This window comes from Clupea harengus, chromosome 5 (assembly GCF_900700415.2).
Source record: "Clupea harengus chromosome 5, Ch_v2.0.2, whole genome shotgun sequence".
Taxonomy (NCBI): Eukaryota; Metazoa; Chordata; class Actinopteri; order Clupeiformes; family Clupeidae; genus Clupea; species Clupea harengus.
This window is the reverse complement of record NC_045156.1, coordinates 27,265,837-27,283,735: the sequence shown is the minus strand read 5'-3', so window position 1 is coordinate 27,283,735 and position 17,899 is coordinate 27,265,837. Positions and strand designations below refer to the sequence as shown.

General features: G+C 46.6%; 1 protein-coding gene across 10 annotated transcripts in view; it reads left to right on the top strand.

The window, feature by feature from the left end:
* The window catches only part of wnk2 (WNK lysine deficient protein kinase 2), a 33,058-nt gene extending 17,971 nt beyond the window's left edge, over positions 1-15,087 (top strand). For 5 of the 10 annotated variants that reach the window (XM_031568360.2, XM_031568356.2, XM_031568365.1 and 2 more), the window contains 17 exons: positions 49-294; positions 1,901-1,950; positions 3,044-3,206; positions 3,436-3,552; positions 3,798-3,968; positions 4,295-4,343; positions 4,761-4,970; positions 5,314-6,158; positions 6,392-6,449; positions 6,565-6,623; positions 6,804-7,432; positions 7,656-7,906; positions 8,269-8,475; positions 9,365-9,463; positions 10,216-10,260; positions 10,756-11,078; positions 11,382-15,087. In XM_031568360.2, coding sequence (XP_031424220.1) covers positions 49-294; positions 1,901-1,950; positions 3,044-3,206; positions 3,436-3,552; positions 3,798-3,968; positions 4,295-4,343; positions 4,761-4,970; positions 5,314-6,158; positions 6,392-6,449; positions 6,565-6,623; positions 6,804-7,432; positions 7,656-7,906; positions 8,269-8,475; positions 9,365-9,463; positions 10,216-10,260; positions 10,756-11,078; positions 11,382-11,672 — 3,813 coding nt within the window. In that variant the 3' untranslated portion in view covers positions 11,673-15,087. The remainder of the gene's footprint in view (positions 1-48; positions 295-1,900; positions 1,951-3,043; positions 3,207-3,435; positions 3,553-3,797; positions 3,969-4,294; positions 4,344-4,760; positions 4,971-5,313; positions 6,159-6,391; positions 6,450-6,564; positions 6,624-6,803; positions 7,433-7,655; positions 7,907-8,268; positions 8,476-9,364; positions 9,464-10,215; positions 10,261-10,755; positions 11,079-11,381) is intronic. The other 5 variants (XM_031568359.2, XM_031568358.2, XM_031568357.2 and 2 more) reach the window with 5 other exon arrangements.
* Positions 15,088-17,899: the final 2,812 nt, after the last annotated feature.

Sequence of the window (17,899 nt, the reverse complement as noted above, 5' to 3'; positions counted from 1 at the left end):
GCACCTGCTCTCCCCTCCCCTCCTCCTCCTCCTCCTCCTCTTCTTCAGCCGCAGGAGTGCAGCGCCTCAGCCCAGGAGGAGGCTCCTCTCCTGGCTCCTGTCCATGCTGCCGTCCCCACCTCATCCATCCAGTCTCCTCCTCCTCCTCCTACCACAGCGCCCCTGCGCTGCCACCCAGAGAGTCCTGCGACCATGCCACTGTCTGCTGGCGCTCTGGCACCAGGTGCCCTGGAGGCTGCCAGCGTAAGCTCTGTGTCAGTCCCCACCCATCCATCAGCTGAGTTCGTCCAGGAGGTAATGCCCACTCAGGAGCAGCCTTGCAGTACTTGTGTAGGGTTATGAAGGTACACTCAGTCCTGTGTAGGGTTATGCACTCAGTCCTCGTGTAGGGTTATGCAGGTACACTCAGTCCTGTGTAGGGTTATACACTCAGTCCTGTGTAGGGTTATACACTCAGTCCTGTGTAGGGTTATGCACTCAGTCCTGTGTAGGGTTATGCAGGTACACTCAGTCCTGTGTAGGGTTATGCAGGTACACTCAGTACTTGTGTAGGGTTATGTAGGTACACTCAGTCCTGTGTAGGGTTATGCAGGTACACTCAGTCCTGTGTAGGGTTATGCAGGTACACTCAGTACTTGTGTAGGGTTATGTAGGTACACTCAGTACTTGTGTAGGGTTATGTAGGTACACTCAGTCCTCGTGTAGGGTTATGCACTCAGTCCTGTGTAGGGTTATGTAGGTACACTCAGTCCTGTGTAGGGTTATGAAGGTACACTCAGTCCTGTGTAGGGTTATGCACTCAGTCCTGTGTAGGGTTATGAAGGTACACTCAGTCCTGTGTAGGGTTATGCACTCAGTCCTGTGTAGGGTTATGCACTCAGTCCTGTGTAGGGTTATGAAGGTACACTCAGTCCTGTGTAGGGTTATGCACTCAGTCCTGTGTAGGGTTATGAAGGTACACTCAGTCCTGTGTAGGGTTATGAAGGTACACTCAGTCCTGTGTAGGGTTATGCAGCTACACTCAGTCCTGTGTAGGGTTATGCACTCAGTCCTGTGTAGGGTTATGCAGGTACACTCAGTCCTGTGTAGGGTTATGAAGGTACACTCAGTCCTGTGTAGGGTTATGCACTCAGTCCTGTGTAGGGTTATGCACTCAGTCCCTGTGTAGGGTTATGCAGGTGCACTCAGTCCTGTGTAGGGTTATGCACTCAGTCCCTGTGTAGGTACACTCAGTCCTGTGTAGGGTTATGAAGGTACACTCAGTCCTGTGTAGGGTTATGTAGGTACACTCAGTCCTGTGTAGGGTTATGCACTCAGTCCTTGTGTAGGGTTATGCAGGTACACTCAGTCCTGTGTAGGGTTATGAAGGTACACTCAGTCCTTGTGTAGGGTTATGGAGGTACACTCAGTCCTTGTGTAGGGTTATGTAGGTACACTCAGTCCTTGTGTAGGGTTATGCAGGTACACTCAAATCGAGTCCTAGACAAAATGGAAGTGTTCTGTTCTCGGAGTCTGACTTAGTTAAAGAATATAAGAAAATATTTTAATATTTCAAGATACAGATTTACGTATTAAAAGATTTGTAAAAATCCGTTAAAACATTTTGAAATCAAGTAATACCTTTTCATTGTATTGTTCCTTTTTTTGTATCTCTTGTTCCTTGTTCTTTGTCACAGACAACGACACTTTCCGTAATCCAGCTATCTAAAAGAATCAGTGGGATCACGTGCCCCATTTCTGTCACCTCTAATGCACACCTTCCTTAGCACAGAATATTATCTGCACGTTCTCTGTGCAGCGTGTTGTGCTTAATGTGGCACGTCAAGTCAAATCCTGGCGTCGGTCGTGGGCCCTCGTGTTGCCCTGCTGGCTTGAGTCTGAATCACTGTTTCTGTTTCAGGAGCTGATGCCAGAGAGACAGGCGGCCCTCCTCAGCTCTGCCTATGACAGGTGGGTAGTCATGCTGAAAAATGATTCATTAATGCGTCTGCTCCTCCTGGCTGCCTCGCCAGCTGTCCGAATAGAGAGGCATTCTTCTAGTCCAGCATCATTTGGTTAATCCTGTTTAGGCCTTTGGTCATCCTCCAATATCTGAGATTGGATATTTTTGGGCGCTGAAGGGATTTACACCCAAAGTGGGGGCCACCGGGGGGTATGAAATACAAGACTATGAAAAGTGACTTCTCAAGTACCTTTTTTTTTTTACAAATATTGTGAATTCTTCCGCAGAGCAAATAATTGATAAACAATGTTCAACTTTAAATATCTTAGTAAGAAACACAAAGCAAGGGAGTTGTCTAATTGAAAGCCATGTTGATATTGAGAATGGTATTTCCTCAGACATCAGTCAGAATGAGACTGATGAGAGGATTGAGGCTAAACAAACAAAACCAGATGGTACACATGTATAAAGTTGGCCTGCGTAAGTAAGTGAAATCACCATGGAATTACAGATTATAGTGATTTGAGCAACAAGAGCATTAAAGACCAGTTTTAGGTGTTAGTTTACATGAAGCCCACACACAGGGCAGAGTCTGAGCTCTTGGTTATGGAGGTCAGTTGGATGAAACGTGGGCGTGACAGCACAATGAGTACGTACGAAGAGGAAGTGCGTCCGGCCATTTAAGCTGTCCACATTTAGAGGATAACCCATTCTTCAAACAGAATGGCACATCAAACTGTGAAACAGCAGGGGACACTAAATGGCAAACATTAAATGCTTTAGGGGGGGGGGGGGGGGATGAAATGATATTTGCATCATTCAGTCACCCAGTGCCTTGTTTTATATTGCAAACATTTCGAAGCACTTTTACCTTTCCTCAGTTTTACTTAAAATATAAAAAAAGATGCTTCCTGCGCTGCACTGACAAGATTGAGCTGCATTTCTGACATGAGATCACTGCTCTGTGATGTTAGGTGTTGTGAATTGAGACTTAACCATATGATTTCTTTTTGCCACTGAAAATGGCCTGTAGCAGCAGAATGTCTTTTCTAGGGTGGAGTTGGGCTGTTCTTCCTCACTGCTGTCTCTATGCTGCTACAGTGTCAACTCAGACGTGGCGTCCGGCAGGGAGATGAGCGACGGCTACGACGGCACCACCAGTGGAGGCAAGGGGGATGGGAAACCACGGAAACACCACCGCAAGTCGGCCCGCACACGCTCCCGCCAAGAGAAGACCAGTAAACCCAAACTGAGCATGCTCAATGTGAGACAGACCTCTCACACATACCTACCTTGTAATACATATTAACATATCACATAATGACATTACATAGTAACATTGGTGTTTGTGATGTTTATTTTGGGGGTATTACTTTATTACTTACGTGTGTAGTTCTTAAAAGAAAATGGCTGGATTCTCAAATGGTGTCTCTTTATCGTTCCTATTCTTGAAACTAAGAATATTGTTTTAATTGCACCTGTCTTGCCCATAGGTTTGTGATACGGGTGATAAGATGGTGGAATGTCAGTTGGAGACTCACAACCATAAAATGGTGACCTTCAAGTTTGATCTAGATGGTGATGCTCCTGAGGAAATTGCCACATACATGGTAAAGCATTCTCCCACACAAAATGAAGACAAGATACATATTGTGTTTTATGTTACATATACACATACATATTTTATATTATATTTTTGGTTCAAAACGTAAGCAAAACATGTGGCACACCCAATGTTATTGAACAGACTGATGTCTTAACCATACAGTTACAAAATGTTGCATCTCAGCTCCATTCCTGTGACAAAACAGTCTCTCAATCCGACACTAGTGTAATGACTGTATTTGACCTGCAGGTGGAGAATGGCTTTATCCTCCCCATTGAGAAGGAGGTGTTTATTGACCAGTTGAAGGACATTGTGGACAAGGCTGAGGACATGCTGAGTGAGGACACGGAAGGGGAGCGGGCGATCAGCAGGGAAGGCAGCCCTCAGCAGATCCACATTGCCAGCCTCACAGGGAGCGAGGTTAGACAGAGAACCCCCTCAACACAACACACACACTCACCACACACACCCGTTTATTTCATCACAACACACACACTCACCACACACACCTGTTCATCCGTTTATTTCATCACAACACACACACACTCACCACACACACCTGTTTATTTCATCACAACACACACACTCACCACACACACCTGTTCACCTGTTTATTTCGACACCTGTTAGAAATACTCTCCTCTTTTTGTCCCTCACTCTACCAGTCTCTCTCGTTCACATGTCTCGCTCTCTACTTTTTCATGTTTTCTGTTTAATTCCATCTCTTCTGGGCTCTTTCTCCTCAGGGTTTGAATGGTGCCTCTGGAGTCTCCCAGGCGGTTTATCAGCAGAATGGTTAGTGAAATGTTTTCCTATGTCACACTAACTTCACCCTTTCTTGTATACCTCTATGCGTGGCTCAGGATACAGAAAAGTTGTATTTCAAAGAAGCTTAGGGATGCAAAATGTTCTTTTATACCTCATGTCATTTTTACATATTTTTTGTACTTAACCTATTCTATTTTACAGTCCACACATTGTATATTACACTCTGTTAAGAATGTACTGTAAGGGAATGAGACCAAGCTAAACATATCCCCCTGACATGTTACAGTTGGTTTCATTGCTGCAATGATGACCTCTTACACATTTACAATGCCTTATGATGTCCTAGTGACATGGTCCCTATGACTGTCCAACACAGCCAAACATGTAACATATGGTTTATTTCCACACAGACTAACTGTTCCATACCTTGCAACTCTCCCTCAGTTCTCCACACTGGTAAGAGATGGTTCATCATCTGCCCTGTGGAGGAGGTCCCCACAGCCAGTAGGGATGCCCCATCTGATGGAACTGCCTCCACACACTCCTCCGGCACTATGACTGTCAGGTCTGATGGGGTCAGGACCACACACTCTGCTGATGGGTCGATCGCTCACCCAGCAGGGGGCAGTGTGGCCTCATCCACATTCTCTAAAGGTACCGCTGACTCAGTGAAGGGATCAGCATTAAGCATATACAGATCTATCCATGTGTTTTCAGCATATACAGATCTATCCATGTGTTTTATAATTCTGTATGAAGTGATAGGTATCTAAAAGAGTAAATGCACCCTAATGTGTCCTACATGCAAATTATTACATTATTACATTATTACATCCTGCAATAGAACTTGAGATATTTGTAATATATATACTGTATGTAGTTATGATATGATATAGTTGTGATACGGTAGATAGTTATGTTGATAATAATGGTTATAATTTTTGTTACCACTAACTATTATTATTATTATTATTATTATTATTATTTTTGTATTTAGACTCTGACTCCACCTCAGCACCGCCATCAGCAGGCAGTGATGTGACCGGTGTGTGCAGCCCTCCCCCCCTGCCTTTCTCCGACCCCTTGGCCTCTCTCTCTCCAGCCATCTCTGTTCCCTCCACTGCCCTGCCTGCCCTGCCAGCCCAGCCACCTCCTTCACACCATCCCCCGGACGAAGGCCTGGGTGCCGCCGGCTCTGCCCAGACACGCGTGGTGCAGGTCCACCCGGGGACAGGCCTGCGCAACTCCCTGTCTGTGGACGAGAGCCAGCTGAGTGGGCGCCTGGCCGCCCTGTCCCCGATCCACGCCGCACAGCAGGTTGCCGAGCTGGCCTGTGCCAGTTCCCTGGCCGAAGAGGTGCCCTGCTGCCCTCTGGTCATGCCCCTGTCTCTGGACGTCAGGGCAGCCCCGTCTTTGACCTCCGCAGCTCCACCCACAGACCTGAGCTCCACCCGAGAGGCCCTCCAGATGCAGACTGAGCGTGGCCACGCCTCCGTGGTGATGCAGCAGCCTTTTTCCAGTGTGGGCGGGGCCAAAGCCCCGTCGCTGCCCCAAAGCCCCGCCCTGTGCCAGCCCGGGCCCACCGGCGAGTCGGACGGGGAGGGCAGCCGCGCCCGCGGGGGGTTCGTGGACAGCACTATCAAGACGCTGGACGAGAAGCTGAGGAACCTGCTATACCAGGAGTACGCCCCCATGTACCCGTCAGGCGGCGCGGCCGAAACGCCCGGCTCCGGCACCGAGTATGTGCAGTCTCCACCGGGGCCCGAGAGCGCTGTGGAGGGGTCTGGGACCAGCACACCAGGACCCCTGGGTGACGGACGTCTCCGGGCTGGAGAACAGCTGGTAATCCCATTAGTCTTTTTTGCCTCCGTGTTGCCAAGCTGTCTCCTGTTGCCCACTGCTCTTGCCAACACCCCCCTTTTGGTGTCGACAGGGCTGACGAACGATTCGTACCATGTACTCATCACTCCATTTAGCCTTCTGATACTGTTGAAATGTCTTCTTCATCATAAAAATTTCGAATCTATTTTTGTATTCTCACCCTTCATCTTCCTTTCCCCCTCTGCTACTCCCAGCCTCAGATTCCTGAGCGGATGGATAGTTTAAGCATACACAGTGACTCCGGCGTAGGAGGTGAGGAACGCCGAAAAGCGTAACTAAACGAGTGACCACTAAAACAGACCAAAATGTATTGTTGACACAAAATCATTAAAAACTCCTTAACTGGTACCTATGTCTCTGTCAACAGCCAAAAGACCTGGGATGCCCCATTCTACCTCTTGCTCTGGATCCAGGAGCCGATTTAAGGTACCTTGTCCTGTGTCATTGCCACAGTCACTTCTAGTCAGAAGAGAACAGTCAACTTGTTACTTGTGAGGGCAAAAGACAGTGCTGGTTGTTATTACAGTCAGTTGTGTGGCTTGTGATTTGTTTGGTGTGTCGATGCGGGGGAGTGACCTGTAGCTGTGACCTGTGTGTGGGCTGCAGATGATGGGGGCTCACCCGGGCGCCCTGAGCGAGCGCAAGCAGAGGAGCTGGAGCAGCGGTGGCGGCGGCGGCGGCGCCGGGATCTCTGGAGGCGTGGAAGAGTCCCCGGGGTCACCGTCGGGGGGCGTCGTCACCGTGGGCCGCTTCTCGGTGGTGAGCGCGGAGACCGGGGCCACGCGGCGCAAGCACGGCAGCCACTCGTCCGCGTCCTCCCGCTACTCGGCGCCGCCGGACTTCTGCCTGGAGGCCCCTCCCCCCGCCCCCCTGATAGCCAAGCGCGGCTCGTTGCCGCGAGCGATGACAGCGGTGCCCGTGGACGTGGCCGCGCACGGCGCTCGCTTCATGTCCTCCGACTCGGGGGCGGAGAGCAGCCCCGCCCGCCTGGCCTCGGGCACGCCGAGTCGCCACGGCCGCTCCGAGCGCAGGGGAAGTGACCTCATGAAGAGGGCGGTGGCCTTCCTGCGGCGCTCGGGCCGTAGCAGCAGCGTGCAGAGCTCCGATTCGCCCAGCCGGGCGGCAGGCGGCGTGCCCTGCAGTCCTGTCCACCACTCCTCGTACTGCAGCAGTGACAACGACTCGGAAATGGAAGATTCTGACGTCAAAAGGGAGTTGCAGAGACTAAGGGAGAAGTAAGAGACCAACATATGTGTGTGTGTTTGTGTGCTTAATTGGGATCGTTTATGCTTGCATGCCCGTTTAGACTATCTGTATGTTTGTGTGTGTGTCTGTCTTTGGAGAAGGCAAGTTATGTTTGTGTACGTATATCAGTTTGTGTCTGTGGGAGGGGATAATTCATCTGATTGTATGTGTGTGTGTTTTCCTGTCCTCTCTCACCCCTCTCCTGGTCTGTAGGCATATGAAGGAGATCTCTGAGCTGCAGGCGCACCAGCGCGGTGAGATAGAGCTGCTGTACCGGCGGCTGGGGAAGTCTCTGCCTCCGACCCTGGGCCTCAGCTCTACACTGCCCCCTGGTGGCCGCCGCCGCCGAGCCAGCAAGCACAAGCTGAAGGCTGGCAAGCTCCTCAGCCCGCTGGTGCAGCAGCTGCGGAGCGTCACCACCAAAAGCAGTGATTCTAGTAAAGCCACCGAGGCCACCAAAAGCAGTGAGTGTGATTGGACTCCTTTTATATCAGTAGGCCTGTGACATGAATTCACTGAAATATTAGAATAGTATTTCATTAGTGTAGTAATCTGTTTAGTAGAGTAGAGGGTTATTAAAGCGATTCTTGATGTCGTTGCAACAATCTCTTGGCACAATAAGCTATTGCTATGCTAGTGAATCAGGACATTTCTTCACTGCACTATAAGTGATCTTTTGGTTTATCTTTTACAATGCAGAAGGTGTTGGATCCATATTTCTAGATTGCTCTCTGGGGGTTAAGTAGCAGGACATATTACTCTTGCAGCGCTGAATAACCTCTCCTGATGGCACTGTGTGTGTGTGTGTATGCGCTTCTCTCTGAAGGTGACCATGCCCCTAGTTTGAATGGTTCTCCAGCCAGAGGTCCGCTCCTGTATGACGGCAGAGGTCCTGCTGGGACCATGCCCGGCTCCGAGTCAGAACCAGTCCAAACCCAGCAGCCTTGCTCACTCAAAGGCTCCCTGTCCTCAGACGACATCTACTCTGGCCTTCAGGGTGAAGCTCCAGCGATGCCCGGCGGGCCAGGCCAAGGTGAGCCCGTCCCCCACGTCCCTACTCTCATCTGCATCTCCCAGCATGCCACACTGTTCCAGTCACACTCTGTCTCACAACCCCGAGGTTTAGCTGATTTATAACATGGATAGAAAGCAACACTACATTTGAGTTTGTTCTTTTCAATGCTATAAGAATCCTTGAGGAGCGGCAGGGTGTGTTCCAGGGTTGTAGTCATCGAAGGGTAATGCAGTATTGATCAGCTCGTGCTCAGGAACTACATTTCACCAGAATGTCTCTGAATGTGGTGGGCGGTTGTCGCGGTGGTACTCTAATGAACACATATTAGCAGATTTGTGTTAGATTCATGAGGAGGCTCAGCTGTCGTCTTTAATGGCAGTCAATGGAAAATGTACCACGTACACTGAATCCTGTTCTACATCCCGCACATTGCCCTAAACATTAAAAAACTAGATGTATTCACCAGAAACGTAAAATGCATGTCCTATGTACCATTTGCTTATTAACAATTTTGACACCTTCATCTTCCCATCCCTCAATGTGTGCTGCAAGTGTGTTCAAGTACAAATATGTACAGTAGTTCCTGCCTTGATGTAGCATCAACAGTTCTCCTGGCTACTACTACTACTCTACTACTACCACATCTTTTGGGGACACATACAGGATAGTTGTATTTGGAAAAGGTTGTTCTAAAAAGGCATGGAGGGACACGAGAACGGTGTTGTATGGGAAAGGTCTTGCCATTGGGCTGCTGTGTTTCCTAGGCTCAGTCCACTTCCTATGAGTCCCCTGGTTCCTGCAAGCTGTGATCTCTCCGTCAGTCAGTCAGTCACTACTCCGGCTGCAACTCTTGTCTGTTCTCTTTTTTCTCTCCTCTTCTCTTCCCTGTTTGTGTTGGTCTCTGCAGGCTGGCCCACCTATCCCCAAACACCTGAGAGGGTCACCTATAAAGGCAGTAGCAAACCTCGCGCTAGATTCCTCAGTGGGCCTGTTTCTCTGTCCATCTGTTTGTATATCTTTGTCTCCTCCATTTGTATTTTTTTTTTTCATTTTATTTGAGTGGTAAATCTTCCTTTCCCCCTCAGTTGTATTTCTTTACTTCTCTTGACCCCTCCTCCTCCTCCTTCTCTCTCTCTCAGCCACTGTCTCCCATCACTCCTCACTGTCTCCCTCCTCTCCCTTTTGTCTGTCCTGTGGCAGCTTCTGTTTGTTTTCCTCAGTACTTTCTCTGTGTGGCAAAGCTTCTCCTTTGCAAACACACACACTCAAATATGCTTGAGTATTGCATGGCTCTAGTTGGCGCGCAGTTTGACTGCTGCAGAGGCACACGCCAATAAGCTCTGTGGATTGTGCTTTTCTGCTAGTGTTGTTAGTATGGGAGAGCAGTTTGTTCCAAAGCACTATCTACCAGTTGAGCACGGCTGCATGGTTGTTTAGATGCATGAACTCCATTTGCTTGTGCAGTAGAGTCACCCCCCATTAGAGCTGAAGTCATTTATTGCGGTAGAAGTTCAGAAGTGCTGTTTATTTCTGTTGTTTTGTCTTTTGTGATTATACGCAATTTAGTGAGATTTAACTCAATGACATTTAACTCCATTTCAATGCATGTGGTTATATTATAAATATCACTTATTGTGCCTTATCGGTTTTGTAGTTAGCTTTGCTATGAGCTTGTTAAGCAGCATTTGTGTTTATGCGTTTTGTGTGAATTTGAGTATCAGATGCACAAGCTTTAATGAAACTCTATTCGTCTTTTAGGGACAACCCTGAAGCGTCTGTGCCTCGGCAAAGAACGTGGTACTAGTAACTATCCTGTTTCTTCCTCTCCTCCCACTCACTATCTGTCCACAATTCTCATCCTATCATTCTGCTTCTGTGCATCAGTATCCCAGTAAAAGGTCACGACAATAATGGTTCAAAATTTCTTCGTTTATCATGGAAGATTATTTGGAAGAAGCTTTTGCAACTGTGTTTTCTAAGGCATGTAAACATTTGAATAGAAAACCGGATAAATTTTTCTAGCGAGTAAAACCCTCTTGAGCACTAATCTGTCCTCGTTTTATTTCTGTATAATTTGAGGTAATGGAATGCCTCTCCTACATCTGGGAAGTTAAAATTTAGTTTTTTATCTTTCTACCTACACAAAGTGTGTTTTTTTAACAAGTTGTATAGTAATACAAATAAGACTTCCACTTCAACTATAACAAGCATGTGCATATATTTGGGTCATTAAACGGCCTGCCTAGAATGTGAAATATGTGAAACGCTGTCTGAAGTGAACGATGCTTGTTTTGCCAGGGTCCGGAGCGACCTCTGCGCCACCCTACCAGCCTCAGACCGGCGCCACCCCGCCGCCTCACCAGCCTGTGGTGGGGCCCGCTCAAGCCCAGACCAACAACAGCAACAACACGGGCACCTTAACACAGCAGCTGCACTGGCTGGCAGATGACTGGGCCAGGGAGCCGCCGATGCCGCCGATGCCGCCGATGCCAACACCCAGCTCTGAAACCCCGCCGGCGAGTCCCCAGCGACAGATCTCGCCCAGCATGCCTGCACACTGGCAGGAGGGCAGAGCCAGGGCCACGGCCCGGGTTAGAGCCAGGAGGGCAATGACCCTAGAGGTGCGTGCCAAGAGGTGAAAGTGTGTCGGAAAGAGAGTTAAGGCATGTGTATGCGAAGCAGCAAGTACCTATTTGTATGTACAACCGTATCACCATATTTAAATGTTTTTTAAGAGCATGAATCAGACAGTCAGTCAGTTCAAATGAGTGAGTAAGTGAGTGAAGTGACAGGCGTTTGAAAGGAGTGAAAGGAGTTTGTGACATTGTGAGAACATAAGAGAGAAATTGAGCGAGTTGTGTGAAGGAGCAAGCAAGGCAGTTGTATGATTTCTGATTCCAGTGTGTCCTTACAATCCCTCCCAGGTGGCTTCCACACCAGCAGGGGGTGCTGCTGCTGCTCAGCAGCTGCTTCTCTCCTGGCCCATGATTGACAGCTGTCCCTCAGGTGCTGGTCTGGATCCTGCTACTTTGCTTCATGAAGCGTCAAGCGTCATTCCACCCGCAGCGTTTGGAGGACTACTGAGCTCACCCGTCTACGTGACCCAGTGGGCTGGGGTGTCCTCGCCCTCCAGTCCACGGGTGTTTGTCTTCCCCGATGCCTCCTCACCCCCATGGACCGCCCCCACCTCACCTCAGCACCCCCCCCAATCCTAGAACCAGTACTCTCTAGATTCAAACCATGTTCAAATTCAAGGTGGTGTTTTTAGTCTGTACAGTGTAGCCAGAAAATCCCTACACTATGCGGTACAAGAGCCCTCTTGTTTATTTCACGATCTGGAACATCATATAACCCAAAGTGTGTTATTTAACCTATTGGAGAATGTAAATATTGGGATTCATGTAGACATGCTCTTCCATCATGTTCTGTACATATGCTATGGGCATTATCCTGGTGGCTGTATATAATCGTTTTGATTTGTTGGTTTGAAAGACACCATGTGTGTATATAATTTATCATAGTCAAGACGCATTTGTACCTAGCTGAGTGTATGTGTGTGTGCTTGAAGTCTACCACCCAGCCAAGTACTGTAGCTATGTATATATACTTACAAATTTCTGTACAAAGGACCACTGCTCCAAGTATGTACACAATGCAGTAGACATGATGGCCACTGTATGTATGGAAGCCATCGCTGTGTGTACATAAGGCGTATATAGACATATGGATATATCTGGATATATCTGTTAGTGTAGAATGGGGGTGTAGAATTGACTGTTGCCACTCCATACAGTACAATGGGTAGGAGAGGAGGAGGACAGCTATTAGAAACATCACATCACTGTGAATCCCTTCCCATCCAGGTCACCTGTGCCAATCGCTTCCGCCTGCAAGCCTTCGTCCTCCTGCACCCAGGCCCTTCGCTGTAAACTTCACTGCTTTAAAATAGAACTTTAACCGGAACTTGAACGCCAGCTGTGTACTTGAGATGAAATGCTCCCCCCCCCAGTGGGTGTGCCTTGAACTGCAGTTTTCTCGAATCACTCTGGAAGGATGCACACTAAGCACTTGAGTTTGTTGCAGCATGAGTGGCCTTTTGGAGCAGGTTTGCATACGAGATGAATGTGTTCGGTGTAGAGAGCACCTCTGGAATTTGCTGTTTGTTTGTTTTGTTTCCTTTAAAATTGCAGTATGATACGAGAAAAAAAGGAATATATTCTGATGTTCTGTTAAATGGAAATGGAACGGGACATGCCATTGACTGGTGTTAGTACAGCAGGTCTATGCCATTTGTGGGGGTCGGAGTCAAAACTAATCGAGGGCTTAGGTTTACAGCTTAATCTTAATTTTCTCAAAGTCTTTTGTTTGGACACACTTTCCTTGATGTACTTTTAATCTACTTACTATTCATATTTAAAAGATATGTCCATGTACAAAAGAAGCTTAGGCAATATGTGTGATTACCAATTAAGAAAAGGAAGCTTTATACATTTTTGAGGTACCAGATATTGTAGTCATAATTTATAACTGTATACGAATCACACTGACAACATTTCCTGTAAAAAAAACAACATGTGGAACCTACATGTAAGGTTTGTCACATTGTCACAGAAAGAAATGTAATTTGTCCCTTATTTTAGTAAGGTGTAAGTACAAATGGAATGTGGGTTGTTCCAGATAAAGATTACAGCTAGAGTGAAAAATAGCCTAACCATATTTTCAACTGACAATCCTTCATGGGAACAGTTAAGAAACCCTGGATTTGGCATTACACAGTAATCCTATTCCAGGAAATCTACATTTAAAATCAGTTAGCTGTGAGTTGAGTACAAAGTTTTTCTGGGCCGTGGTAGATGACCACCGGTGACTGCATTTGAGGGTGTAGTATACAGTATATGCAATGATCTTTTTGGAGGGAGTCACTTGCTCACTTCCGAGGCGCTGTGATGTGAGTTGAAGAAAAGGAGGCAGATTATCTAGCTGTGCAGCTTTTCCGATGTTACTTTTCATTTGATCCGCCCCCTCCGAACACCATTTTAGCAAGGAATGCACAACTTCATCCCTGGACATGTTTATGTCACATGTGCATATTTTAAGTGACCAACAATTGGAAAATAAATAAAATTTGGCTTGAGCATATTTCAGAGTTCTCTCTTTTTATGAAAAGTAGGCCGATGAAAGTAGGCAGACTGCAATAAGGTGCCTCCACATCACACACCTAGACACACGCTGCCTCTGGATCTGCGAAATCTCTTCCCTACCCTCTCATCAGTACCAGAGTATACAGTGGAAATGCATTCAGTGTTCAGAACCCTACACTTTTCCCACATTTGTTATGTTACAGCCTTATGCTTAAATCTACACTCTACGCTTAATACCCCACAATGACGAAGCAAAAAAAGGATTTTAGAAATGTTTGCGAGTTTATCAAAAAGGAAAAACAAACATTACGTTGATGTAAGTATTCAGACCCTTTACTCAGTACTTAGTTGAATTACCTTTGGCATCCATTACAGCATCAAGTCTTCTTGGGTATGACGCAACCAGCTTTGCACACCTGGATTTGGGAATTTTCAGCCATTCTTCTCTGCAGATCCTGTCAAGCTCTGTCATGTTGGATAGGGCCCATCGGTCTATCCAGAGATTTTCAAGTGGGTTCAAGTCAGGGCTCTGGCTGGGCCACTCAAGGACCATCACAGAGTTGTCCCTAAGCCACTCCTGTGTCGTTTTGTGCTTATGGTCATTGTCCTGTTGGAGGGAGAACCTTCAGCCCAATCTGAGGTCCTGAACGCTCTGTCGTTTGCTCTGTTCAACTTTCCCTCAATCCTGACCAGTCACCCAGTCCCTGCTGCTGAAAAACACATCCACAATATGATGCTGCCACCCAGTGGCATTGTTCCCATTGACTCAAGGAGGGCACGTGCCCACCCAACATAACCAAAAAAAAACATCAACAACATTTAAAACACAGAATTGGGGCTAATATGTTAATGGGAAGGGATGAGTTTTCATGCAAACATCTTGTCCCCTCAGGCAGCCTGCCGTGACGCATAACTGTATAACTACACAGATCACGTCATTCACGAGTCTCGCATTGGCATAGGTAGCTGTCAGTGACTTCGGCCAGGCACAGCACATGTTGTAGCTCAGACATGCAGACAAGTGGGCAGGTTACAATGAAGTGTTCTGCCTTTGTTATCTGACAGTTCTATAGATCAAGATTATGGATAGATTGGATAAATAAAAGTGCACACCTAAATAATGACGCACCTAGAAGAGGGTGGGTCAGGTGTAAGTATACTGATGGTATTGTGGCATGCTCAAGTTCACCATGGGGTATAAAGTTATCAGATGTGCTGTTATGAGATGTACACTTTTAAACAATAGTGCACTATTGCCTGGACCAATGTTGGTAGGAGTTTAGAGAGAGGCCATCCCTATTATGGTGTGTGTGTGTGTGTGTGCGTGGGGGGGTGTGATGTGTGATGTGTGGAGAGTTACTGTATGAGTGCCTGTTCTAATGTTACGTGGGAAAACGTGTCCTGCAAGGTCAAAGGTTAATTGGTTCTGTAAGGCGTGGCTGTGGCCGACAACAGCCAAAAATAAAGACGATGTTCTGTTGTAACTTAATCAGTGTGACCTTAAATTGTGCTGAATGCTACAGTATGATAAAGAGCCATTAGTTGACAGCAATTTATCATCTGTTACCATTTGAAGTAGGCTAATTATCCTACATGTGGACGGGCTAGGCAGCGGTGCAGATGGGATTTTTTAACTGGGGGGGACGCTAACATCGCCTAATCAGCTGTGCAGAGTTATTAACTGATGATTGTCGCCTTACGTAGGGAGAGTGCTGGGGACGGATCTGGGTCACTATGAATCTGGGGGGGACATGTCCCCCCCGTCCCCAGTGCTATCTGCGCCCCTGGGGCTAGGTGGCTACTATCTTGGCAACATTGTATTAAGGCTCACTAAATACATTAGTACGTGTTAGGACTAACAATCTAATATAGTGTTGTGTGCGTTTGGTGGGACCTGAGCCAGCCTTAATTGGATATTAGTGTAATGGTCAACTGTAGGCTTTGATATATGTATGCGCTTGCATATTCTGTATATGTGTATTTATGAGAAATGGGTAAAATTGGTGCCCACCCCCTAGAGGAGGTTGCATAATACCCCTGCTGCCGCCACCCTGCTTTACTGTTGTGGTGGTATTGGGCAGGTGATGAGCAGTGACTGGTAGCAGTTCCTTTCTCCAGACATGACCTTTAAATTGAGGCCAAACAGTTCGATCTTTGTTTCATCAGACCAGGGAATCTTGTTTCTCATAGTCCGAGTCCTTTGAGCTCTTTTTCTGCGACATCAAGCAGGCTTTCCTGTGTCTTTCACTGAGGAGAGGCTTCCATATGGCCACTCTGCCATTAAAGCTGAGATCAGTGGAGTGTGTCAGTGATGGTTGTCCCTCCCATCTCAACCCGGGATCTTTGGAGGTCAGCCAGAGTGGCCATCGGGTTCTTGGTCACCTCTCTTACCAGATTGCTCAGTTTGGCCGAGGTGCCAGCTCTAGGAGGTCCTGGTTGTTTCAAACTTTTTCCATTTAAGAATTCCCGGTATTAAGGTCACTGTGCTTTTGGGAACCTTCAATGCAGCATTTTTTTTTTTTTAGCCTTCCTCAGATCTGTACCTTGCCACAATCCTGTCTCTGAGTTCCGTCAACCTTGTGGCTTGGTTTTTGTTCTGATATACATGTTCAGGTGTGTTCCTTTCCAAATGTCCAGTCAACTGAATTCGCCACAGGTGGTTTCCAATCAAAGTGTAGAAACTTCTCAAAGATGATCAAGAGAAATGGGAGGCACCTGAGATAAAGTTCAAGCACCACAGCAAACGGTCTGAATACTTATGTCAATGTGATATTTCATTTTCTCCCTTTTTAGAACATTTGCAAAAATGTATAAAATCCAGTTTTTGCTATGCCACTATGGGGTATTGAGTGTAGACTGAGGAGGGGAAACATTTTTTAAAACAGCTGTTTCACAAGATTTCTATGCATTGTCTGCACCTTTATTCTTTGTGTCAGATGATCTGTGTTCAATGATCGACATCTGTCAGGGCAGAGACATAGAGTGTACAGGAATACCTTCAGAATTTGAAAGTTTTCTTTAAGGAACTACTTATTTATCCTTCAAACTAGAGAAACGCTTATATGGAAGATTATGGATTTTACAGCATAATCTGAAAGCAGCTACAGCTAAAGAGGCCTAATCGATGATGTAACTCATTATTAGCTTTAAAATAGAATACCAGCCATTTTGATTGATCATGTGACCGTGGTTCACTTAGCTGCACGCTAGTGCTACACCAGCTGTTGTACAGAAAGCGGTGTAGCCCCAGTTGAATACAAATCGTGCAGCATTTTGGCCCAGTGCAGTACAAAAGCAGCCAGTTGAATACGGCAATAGACATAGTAGGACCTGGACCTGGTGACGTCTCCATTCTCCACCATTGATTTTGAAAAAAAATGTAAATGAATAGGAGAGGCAGTCCCCGGGTTACGAACATATGACTGACGGACAACTCGTACATAGGAACGTACTGCTATAAGGCCTATTATCTTAAAAAACTTGAGTTAAATACAATGGTTCGTAATAACAAATGCACGCACTACTTTGTAATGCTCATGAAAACATTGCATGGTACCAGCGATTCATCGGCTCAAGGAACAGAGATCACGTAATGTGAAGTCAGATCAAAGTTTCTTTTTTCTCTTACCTTTACAACGATGCCTCCAAAGCATAAAGAACAAATTGACTCCAGTAGTAACCCCTCTCTCTCCAGCAGCAGAATCACACCCATCCTCTCCAACAAGTCCAAGTCCAGAATCAATGTTCAACCAAGGGCTGAACGCTGACAAAATGCCTGTAGCGGGCTAAAAACACTACATTTCATTATTTTAGCACCATATTTCTACCAGAGAGGAAAAGGATGCAGTTGATAACTAAAATGATGATGGGACAAGTTAGCTGTTAGAAAGCTAATGTTAGCTATGTGTTAGCAAGCTGCTGTAGTTAGCTTAGGCACTTGCAAAGATAATAACATCACTGCATAGTTTTCTGATTTATCCATATTCCACTATAACACAATTTGCACATTGTCAAAATGCTTTGGCTTAACTTACAGAACATTTTCAACTTTTTGAAAGGGCAACGCATGCATCTGGCAATCAAATCGCATTTCTGCAAATACAGCAGCGCAGGCACTAGCCAATCAAATTGCATTTATGCTAATATCTATAGAGCACGACACTGGGAAAAAAAGATGGTGGACCAAACTCTGTAGTTGGTCGTATTTGTTTGTTGACCTGTCAATCTCACTATAAACGCAACCCCATGCGTCAGATACGCCCTCCATCATCTGTCAAGCATCGTTGCGCCAACGGATGGCG